Source organism: Sebastes fasciatus, chromosome 5 (assembly GCF_043250625.1).
Source record: "Sebastes fasciatus isolate fSebFas1 chromosome 5, fSebFas1.pri, whole genome shotgun sequence".
Taxonomy (NCBI): Eukaryota; Metazoa; Chordata; class Actinopteri; order Perciformes; family Sebastidae; genus Sebastes; species Sebastes fasciatus.
This window is the reverse complement of record NC_133799.1, coordinates 299627-309626: the sequence shown is the minus strand read 5'-3', so window position 1 is coordinate 309626 and position 10000 is coordinate 299627. Positions and strand designations below refer to the sequence as shown.

Genomic DNA, 10000 nt, shown 5'->3' with positions numbered 1-10000 from the left:
AGTACAAAACCAAAGAAAGACATCAAACCTGAACCAAAAAAAGAGAGCAAGAAGGATTTAAAAACAGAGGAGAAGAAAACCGCTAAGCCAGCTGTTAAAGAGGTGAAGAAAGCGACAAGTGGAGCTTCAACAGCAAGTACAGAAGTAAAGAAAGCTTTGGGCAAAGGTGGGACTCTAAAGAAAGACGGGACTCTTCCAAAGAAAGACACTCTGAATAAAGTGACAAAAGGTAAACCAGCTACTAAAGAGCAGGACAAACAGAAGGAGGCAGATCGCTCCAAGGTGTCCACACCGGAGGACATGACGGCTGAATTTGAAAGACTTCGATCGGAAGACAACAATGGGAACAGTGGTCAGAACTCAAATGTCCCAGCAGTCATGAATTCTGATGGAGCAAAGGCCAATGGGAACCAGACCTTGACAGTAGAGAGTCCAGAGAAGTTTCGCTGTATTGAGACGGACCAGGTCTCTAACTGTGAGGGACATACCGCCTTCCATCAGTCCCGTGAAGACGTTATTGAGGGTTTAAGTGAAGACGGCAGTCTTAGGACGAGAGGATCCAGTCTGGGCTTAGAGGATTACGTCCAAGGAGGTTTTAGGACGAATGACTTGAGGGAAGGTCTGGAAAACTCCACGTCCTCTCAACAAAAACAGTCCAGTCTTTTGACGCTCAGTCCTTTCAAAGACTCCTCCACCACCGTGACCTCCATGCCAGCGGAGCTCGGCTCTCCTCCCTCTACAGAGGTTGATGAATCTCTGTCGGTTTCTTTAGAGCAGCCACCCACTGCAGTGTCACCCAAAGCACCGACGGGAGACAGCGTCTACTCTAACGGACATGTTGGTGACTCAGACTCCAACACAGTGACGGCCTTACCTCTGGGATCAAACCATAACGGGCGCTGTGGAAATGGACCAGAGGAACACATCCACGGGATGTCAGAACTCCTCTCAGATGTTCCACATGATGTCGATCTCTGCTTGGTGTCGCCTTGTGAGTTCCAGCACCCCAGGACGCCAGAGAACTGTCAGCAGCATGTTAGCCCTGGCCTCGCCGCCGCCAACTCGCCAGACCCCTCTGACATCAACAACTCCTCACAGGATCAAAGCAGCGGCGACGGCCCTTCAACCTACAGCCAGGAAACTCCGCCCACATCAGTAAGCGACTCCCTCCCGACGGCCACGGACTCCGACGTCCCCCCCTGTACAGACGACTGTCCGTCCATCACGGCAGATATGGACTCCGATGATGATTCCAGTAGCCTTTTCCTGCCCAGTCATCCACAAGATCATCCCAGTCAACACTACTCCCACAGGGGAGGGCATGACCCGCCGCCAGCCCCGGTCAAGGATCTGCCCCCTTTACCGTCCCAGCCTGGAGCCTGCATGGCCGACACAGAGGCAAGCAAGAACCTGAAGAGTTCAGCTGCCAAGACCAAGAAATCAACAGGTGCGACGCAGAAGGTGACTTCTGGAAGTACCAAAGCCGGCATCTCCGTGGGGTCACTGAAGATAACCTCCAGCCTCGACACGAAGCCATCATCCCGAAATTCACTGGGAGGCTCCAGAATTGGACCTGCAAGACCCTCATCCTCAGGTAGGCAGGCATGAAAACACATGACGGGTCGAAGAAGCTCAATGCTATAGAAGCTCATCCATGAACCGATACACATCCTGTCTTTTTATGGTTTGTGGCAAATTTCTCGCTCTTGAAACGTCAAATAAAACACGTCTGACGTCTGAAAAACAACAAACATTTTGCAGCAGATGTAGTGGTTTTTACAGTTTATTCTTATGTAAAACAAAAACCACCTGCTGGATATTAAACGTCACTGTTTGTGGCACATTTAAATAACAAATATCTTTTAAATGAATCGTGTAGGCTGAAAGCCTCCCTGATCCTGATCTTGAGTTTTTTCATGAGTTTGGTGTGCATCCGTCCATCCGTCCATCATTTTATGGGACTTGTTGTGTCCTGATGTCCGTCTCCTGAGACATCAGTAATGCACCTGTCAGCCCAACTTTTGAATCTCATTTTGATTTTGGGTACTTGTTCCTTCCCGCCTTCACACGGTGCAGTGGATTCATCCTTCGGTTGCTCGTTCTTGTCCGGCGAACGTGGAACTCTGCAGCATAACTGCTGACGCGACCGTTCCTGCTGCTCGTTGTTATTTTGCCGTTTCGTTGTGCTAATAAAGATTATTCAGGTTTAGGTCTTTGTGGGGTTAACCTGTTTTAATCTCGTTCTTCTGACTTCCTGCCAGCTTCCAAAGCTGCAGGTTCTGCAGGTTCTGCAGGTTCTGCAGGTTCTGAGGGTTCTGCGGTCTACGTGGACCTGGCCTACCTGCCATCCGGCTGTGCCTCCTCCACTGTGGACCTGGACTTCTTCAGACGCCTTCGTTCCTCGTATTACATCATCAGCGGAGACGGTCCCGTGAAGGAGGCGGCGATGAGGAGCATCCTGGACGCTCTGCTGGAGGGGAAGAGCAGCTGGCCAGAGGTCCAGGTCCGTGAAAACCCCAGTGCCGTTTGTTTGCTTCTCCTTCTTATGATCTGTTCACTGATTGGTACGTTTTCCTGACCTGTCCTCAGGTGACTCTGATCCCAACGTTTGATTCGCTGGCTATGCACGAGTGGTACCAGGAGACCCACGACCGGCAGAAGGAGCTGTCGATCACCGTGCTGGGCAGCAACAGCACCGTCGCCATGCAGGAGGAGACCTTTCCCGCCTGCAAGGTCGAGTTCTGAGCCCGTAGCCCCGCCCACTTCACCTTTGACCTCTCCACAGGGACGGAGAGTGGACTTCTATTGTTGCCATGGTTACAGCCTGACCAGACCGACGAAAGGTGTTCCATCAGGTTACCTTAATAGTCCGTCAGCGGAACCTGAAAGCCCCGCCCCCTTCGGTTGAGTCGTTTTAGTGAGCATGCTCAGTTACTCCCCGCACCGCTCTTAGTCTGAAGGTTGATGAGACAGGAAGTCGACAAACGGTTTCCTTTACACTTCCTGCACCTGTGTGACATCACTGCACGGTCACTTCCTGTCACCAGCTGTCACTTCCTCTCTGCTGGATCAGGACCGTCAGCTGGCCTGCTAACACACGTTAGCACATTAGCATGTTAGCAGGAGGCTGGATACTAAAAGTTCTGACTCAATTCAAAAGTGCCTATTTATACCCGGACTACTGGGAGCAACGGCAGGTTCTCCAGTAGATCACCAATGTTTTTATGGCTCCAGCAGCCACCTGCACATTATACCAGCATCTGGCTCCAAAATACATTCAACATGTAGAACAATCAGAACATTTAGCACGGATACTCAGTTAGAACAAGAACAGAACATTTAGCACGGATACTCAGTTAGAACAATCAGAACGTTTAGCACGGATACTCAGTTAGAACAAGAACAGAACATTTAGCACAGATACTCAGTTAGAACAAGAACAGAACATTTAGCACGGATACTCAGTTAGAACAAGAACAGAACATTTAGCACGGATACTCAGAACAAGAACAGAACATTTAGCACGGATACTCAGTTAGAACAAGAACAGAACATTTAGCACGGATACTCAGTTAGAACAAGAACAGAACATTTAGCACGGATACTCAGAACAAGAACAGAACATTTAGCACGGATACTCAGTTAGAACAAGAACAGAACATTTAGCACGGATACTCAGTTAGAACAAGAACAGAACATTTAGCACGGATACTCAGAACAAGAACAGAACGTTTAGCACAGATACTCAGTTAGAACAAGAACAGAACATTTAGCACAGATACTCAGTTAGAACAAGAACAGAACATTTAGCACGGATACTCAGTTAGAACAAGAACAGAACATTTAGCACGGATACTCAGTTAGAACAAGAACAGAACATTTAGCACGGATACTCAGTTAGAACAATCAGAACGTTTAGCACGGATACTCAGTTAGAACAAGAACAGAACATTTAGCACGGATACTCAGTTAGAACAAGAACAGAACATTTAGCACGGATACTCAGTTAGAACAAGAACAGAACATTTAGCACAGATACTCAGTTAGAACAAGAACAGAACATTTAGCACGGATACTCAGTTAGAACAAGAACAGAACATTTAGCACGGATACTCAGTTAGAACAATCAGAACGTTTAGCACGGATACTCAGTTAGAACAAGAACAGAACATTTAGCACGGATACTCAGTTAGAACAAGAACAGAACATTTAGCACGGATACTCAGAACAAGAACAGAACATTTAGCACGGATACTCAGTTAGAACAATCAGAACGTTTAGCACAGATACTCAGTTAGAACAGTCAGAACATTTAGCACGGATACTCAGTTAGAACATTAACAGAACATTTAGCACGGATACTCAGTTAGAACAAGAACAGAACATTTAGCACGGATACTCAGTTAGAACAAGAACAGAACATTTAGCACGGATACTCAGTTAGAACATTAACAGAACATTTAGCACAGATACTCAGTTAGAACAAGAACAGAACATTTAGCACGGATACTCAGTTAGAACATTAACAGAACATTTAGCACGGATACTCAGTTAGAACGAGAACAGAACATTTAGCACGGATACTCAGTTAGAACATTAACAGAACATTTAGCACGGATACTCAGTTAGAACAAGAACAGAACGTTTAGCACAGATACTCAGAACGAGAACAGAACGTTTAGCACAGATACTCAGAACAAGAACAGAACGTTTAGCACAGATACTCAGTTAGAAAAAGAACAGAACGTTTAGCACAGATACTCAGTTAGAAAAAGAACAGAACGTTTAGCACAGATACTCAGTTAGAAAAAGAACAGAACGTTTAGCACAGATACTCAGTTAGAAAAAGAACAGAACGTTTAGCACAGATACTCAGAACAAGAACAGAACGTTTAGCACAGATACTCAGTTAGAACATTAACAGAACATTTAGCACGGATACTCAGTTAGAACATTAACAGAACATTTAGCACGGATACTCAGTTAGAACAAGAACAGAACATTTAGCACGGATACTCAGTTAGAACATTAACAGAACATTTAGCACGGATACTCAGTTAGAACGAGAACAGAACATTTAGCACGGATACTCAGTTAGAACATTAACAGAACATTTAGCACGGATACTCAGTTAGAACAAGAACAGAACGTTTAGCACAGATACTCAGAACGAGAACAGAACGTTTAGCACAGATACTCAGAACAAGAACAGAACGTTTAGCACAGATACTCAGTTAGAAAAAGAACAGAACGTTTAGCACAGATACTCAGTTAGAAAAAGAACAGAACGTTTAGCACAGATACTCAGTTAGAAAAAGAACAGAACGTTTAGCACAGATACTCAGTTAGAAAAAGAACAGAACGTTTAGCACAGATACTCAGAACAAGAACAGAACGTTTAGCACAGATACTCAGTTAGAACAAGAACAGAATGTTTAGCACAGATACTCAGTTAGAACAAGAACAGAACGTTTGGCACAGATACTCAGTTAGAACAGATATCTGAGTCGTCCAGCGTTAGTTGTTGACGTGTTCAGTTAGTTTCACTTTTACTTTTAATTAGATTTGTATTTGTCTCGTTAATTAGAGACGAGATCTTATTTATAAATTTGTGCTCTTTAACTCATAATTCTGCGAATCTTAATTATGAGATCTATGATTGTTATTCAGTAATTCTTTATTCCAAAATTACAGTTTGATGTCGTAGTTATGAAATCTTAATCTCATAACTACGAGATAAAGATCTCGTAGTTATGAAGTATTTTAACTCGTTACACGACGTGTATCCGATCTTTATCTCGTCTTTACAAATTTCTGCTCAGAACTACATTTCCCACGTTAATAAGTGAAATTTGTCTCCGTAGTTACGAGATGTTTGTCTGGTAACGGAGATGTTTATCTCATCATATCTTTGTGTCATAATTAGGTGATCTTTATCCCGTAATTATGAAGACTTTCAACGTTTATCTCCGTAGTTATCTTTGTCTTATAATTAAGAGATTTTTAACACAATTCAAAATGCCTCCAGTGTTTTCAGTTGTTTACAGCGCACGCCGTATGACGGCAGCGTCCCGGTTCCCCCTCGCCGTCATCAATGTACCGGTACCGTTCAGGAGAGGAAGTGTTCTGATCCAGCAGAGGTTTTAATATTCGGGACCACATGTTGCTGCTGGTCTCAGATCAGATCTCACCGGTTGGTTTTTACTGAGTTCATCATCAGCAGACTGAGCCGTCCTACAGCTACGTCATGTCTAAAGACTACATTACCCATGAGCCTCAGCTCTGCTCCTCAGCTGCTGCTCGGTTCATCCAAAATCTAAATTTCAGAATTTATCCAGCAAGTTAATCTGGAGCTCTCTGATTGGATGCTTCCTACAGCAGCGCTTTCTGCTACTTGTAGTACTTCTCCAGATGATGTAAAGCAGCCGGTTGAATCTGTTCAGGAAGTTATTTCGTGCCTTTTTATGTTTGTTTTGTAATTTAAAAAACGTCGACTGAAAGTTAATTTTATTTTTTATTTCTGCCTGTCGCCCCCCACCCCACCCCACACACATTTCAATCTTTAATTTATTTATTTATTTTAATTTTTGTCCTTTTTTAAATCCTCAGTCTGAACTCTGGTACGAGCTCCAGCGTAGTTTCACTCCTTTAATTCAGACATTATTGATCTGAAAATTCAGCCTCTTCAGTTTAATTACCAACGGTTGAAGTTCGTGTGACTGTTAAAGGATCAACAACGTTAGTGTGAATGCTACAGCGTTACCCTGGTTACAGCGCTCGCCATCTAACCACGACTTTCCGGGTTCGATTCCTCGCCGTCATCTGTCTTATAAAAGAAGAAAAACGCCCAAAAAATAATCTTTTAAAAAGAAAAGTGATTTTATTTTGGTAGTTTTCACCTCCCTCACACACACACACACACACACGTGTTCTGAAACACTAATTTTAATGATACTTTCAAAATAAAAGTAGCCCTTTAACAGCGTGTCTTCAGTGTGTTTTATTGTGAAAATGTGTTGAACCAGTTCCTGTGATTGAGGAAGAGGGAGATTAATAATCATTAAATTTATGGATTTTGGTCCAGCTGATCAACAGGAAGTCTGTGATTGATCACACTGTTTAGAGGAGGGAGATAGGATGGAGATCGAAGGGTGATGGGGGGGGGTGATGGGAGGGTGATGTAGGGATTTGGCAGTAACAGGTTTGGTTATTAGCAGATTAATTAATAAATAATAGAATTATTAATATTAATAGAAATTATCAATAAACATTAATAATAAACGGGGCACCACCCTGGAATCGGGGAACAATAACCAAAACGTTAATATAGTCTCATTATATATGCTAAACTATCAATTTGGAATGTTGATTAATAATTAAATTAATAACTATAACCAAAATAGATAGTAAAGGTTGAAGGATATCGGAGTTCTTGACATAGCAGAGGTTGGCATTATTCACTCTTGTACAACATTAAACAGACCAGCATGTATATTCCACAAACGTTTATTTACAAGATAATAAAGGTGTAAAACACAATATTAATCTAACTAAATAACTAAACTAAACAAACCAAACACAGTGTGTGAGCGTGTGTGAGCGTGTGTGTGTGTGTGTGTGTGTGTGTGTGGGGGGGGGGGAGAGAGAAGATGGCTTCTTGTCTCAAGATGTCTGCCTACAGACAAAAGGTGAGCACTGTAAAACTACAAAGATGGCGGGATCAACGATGGCCGCCAACATGTCACCACATGGTCTCTTTGTTCTTCGGAACACATGTGCTCAGGAAGGACAGAGAGGGGGTGGTGGTGTGGGGGTTAATATTATCTGAAGCTGTATGTTTATGTTTAACTAATTCACAGTTTGTGTATGTGATCTTAATGTGTGTCAGATAATGCAGTGGGTTAGAAAAGATGGTTAGTTTGCATGCAAGACCTTGTCTATGTGAAGCATAAACTAAACACATCAGATGTGGTGAAGCCAGCTACCCAAATACAAATAACTACAAATAATATCACAACAGTGAAACTCAATGAATAACATTAAACCAAATCAATACAGGTACATTCTAGAAATCAAAGTTGAACAGTCTTGCTCAGCCATGTGTAACTGCTACTGCTAAGGTAAGCCCAGTACGTTACCAATCCATGGAAGAAACGGGGTTTGTAATTCCATGTGTTGAAGTTGTGGTTCCAAGTGAAGGATGTCGTCTTTGCTGTGCTCAAATCCAGTTGTGCAGATTGGAGGAAGCTGATCGCTCCAATACTTTCTTCCCAGCAGCTTGATAGCTTGGTGCTAACTTCCTTGCGGTTGTTGCTTGAAGTTAGTAGGTAAAAAGGCAGGCTCTCACGTCTTCTGCTTAGAGGTTCCTTGTGTTCCTATGGCTGTTTCCTAACAGGCCATAGATCAGAGCAGAGCTGCTTCTGGTCTGGAGAGCAGCAGCTCACCTCCACAGGTCAGGAGAGGTGAGAAGAAAGGGCAGAAGGAGAAGGAACAAAGAGATTCCTCTGGTTTTGTCCTGGGTGAATTTCACACCTATGTGTGAATGCTACAGTAGCCAATGGCTACTGAGCTGAGACCACAGTCAATGGCTGCATGACTCAAGGATCCTGAGAAGCATAGTTCATTGTCTTTGCCACCAGTAATGGTGGGTCCCTACAGTGATGGGAGTGAGCTAGGAGGGTAATGAGAGGGAGATGGGAGGGTGATGGGAGGGAGATGGGAGGGAGCTAGGAGGGTGATGGGAGGGAGCTAGGAGGGAGATGGGAGGGAGCTAGGAGGGTGATGGGAGGGAGATGGGAGGGAGCTAGGAGGGAGATGGGAGGGAGCTAGGAGGGAGATGGGAGGGAGATGGGAGGGAGCTAGGAGGGTGATGGGAGGGAGATGGGAGGGTGATGGGAGGGAGATGGGAGGGAGATGGGAGGGAGCTAGGAGGGTGATGGGAGGGAGATGGGAGGGTGATGGGAGGGAGATGGGAGGGAGCTAGGAGGGTGATGGGAGGGAGATGGGAGGGAGCTAGGAGGGTGATGGGAGGGAGATGGGAGGGTGATGGGAGGGAGATGGGAGGGTGATGGGAGGGAGCTAGGAGGGAGATGGGAGGGAGCTAGGAGGGTGATGGGAGGGAGATGGGAGGGAGCTAGGAGGGTGATGGGAGGGAGATGGGAGGGTGATGGGAGGGAGATGGGAGGGAGATGGGAGGGAGCTAGGAGGGTGATGGGAGGGAGATGGGAGGGTGATGGGAGGGAGCTAGGAGGGAGATGGGAGGGAGCTAGGAGGGTGATGGGAGGGAGATGGAGGGAGCTAGGAGGGAGATGGGAGGGAGATGGGAGGGAGCTAGGAGGGAGATGGGAGGGAGCTAGGAGGGAGATGGGAGGGAGATGGGAGGGAGCTAGGAGGGTGATGGGAGGGTGATGGGAGGGAGCTAGGAGGGAGATGGGAGGGAGCTAGGAGGGTGATGGGAGGGAGATGGGAGGGTGATGGAGGGAGCTAGGAGGGAGATGGGAGGGAGCTAGGAGGGTGATGGGAGGGAGATGGGAGGGTGATGGGAGGGAGCTAGGAGGGAGATGGGAGGGAGCTAGGAGGGTGATGGAGGGAGATGGGAGGGAGCTAGGAGGGAGATGGGAGGGAGCTAGGAGGGTGATGGGAGGGAGATGGGAGGGTGATGGGAGGGAGCTAGGAGGGAGATGGAGGGAGCTAGGAGGGTGATGGGAGGGAGATGGGAGGGAGCTAGGAGGGAGATGGGAGGGAGCTAGGAGGGAGATGGGAGGGAGATGGGAGGGTGATGGGAGGGAGCTAGGAGGGAGATGGGAGGGAGCTAGGAGGGTGATGGGAGGGAGATGGGAGGGAGCTAGGAGGGAGATGGTAGTCTCCTCTTCCTCCCTCCCTCTCCCTCTCTCCTCTCTTCTCCTTCTGTCTCTCCCTCTCCCTTTCTCCTCTCCTCTCCTCTCCTCTCTCCTCTTCTCTCTCCTCTCTTCTCTTCTCTTCTCTCTCTCTCTTCTCTTCT

The 10000-nt window shown here is 46.0% G+C and overlaps 1 protein-coding gene across 4 annotated transcripts in view; it reads left to right on the top strand.

The window, feature by feature from the left end:
• map1sa (microtubule-associated protein 1Sa) overlaps nt 1–6984 on the top strand; it is a 26193-nt gene extending 19209 nt beyond the window's left edge. The window contains exons 5-9 of one of the 4 annotated variants that reach the window (XM_074634411.1): nt 1–1594; nt 2262–2503; nt 2590–3284; nt 3898–4302; nt 4636–6984. The exon at nt 1–1594 is cut by the window's left edge and continues 1416 nt beyond it. In XM_074634411.1, the coding sequence (XP_074490512.1) occupies nt 1–1594; nt 2262–2503; nt 2590–2745 (1992 nt within the window). In that variant the 3' untranslated portion in view covers nt 2746–3284; nt 3898–4302; nt 4636–6984. Of the gene's footprint in view, nt 1595–2261; nt 2504–2589; nt 3319–3897 lie in introns of all 4 variants that reach the window. The other 3 variants (XM_074634412.1, XM_074634409.1, XM_074634410.1) reach the window with 3 other exon arrangements.
• The last annotated feature ends 3016 nt before the right edge of the window (nt 6985–10000 follow it).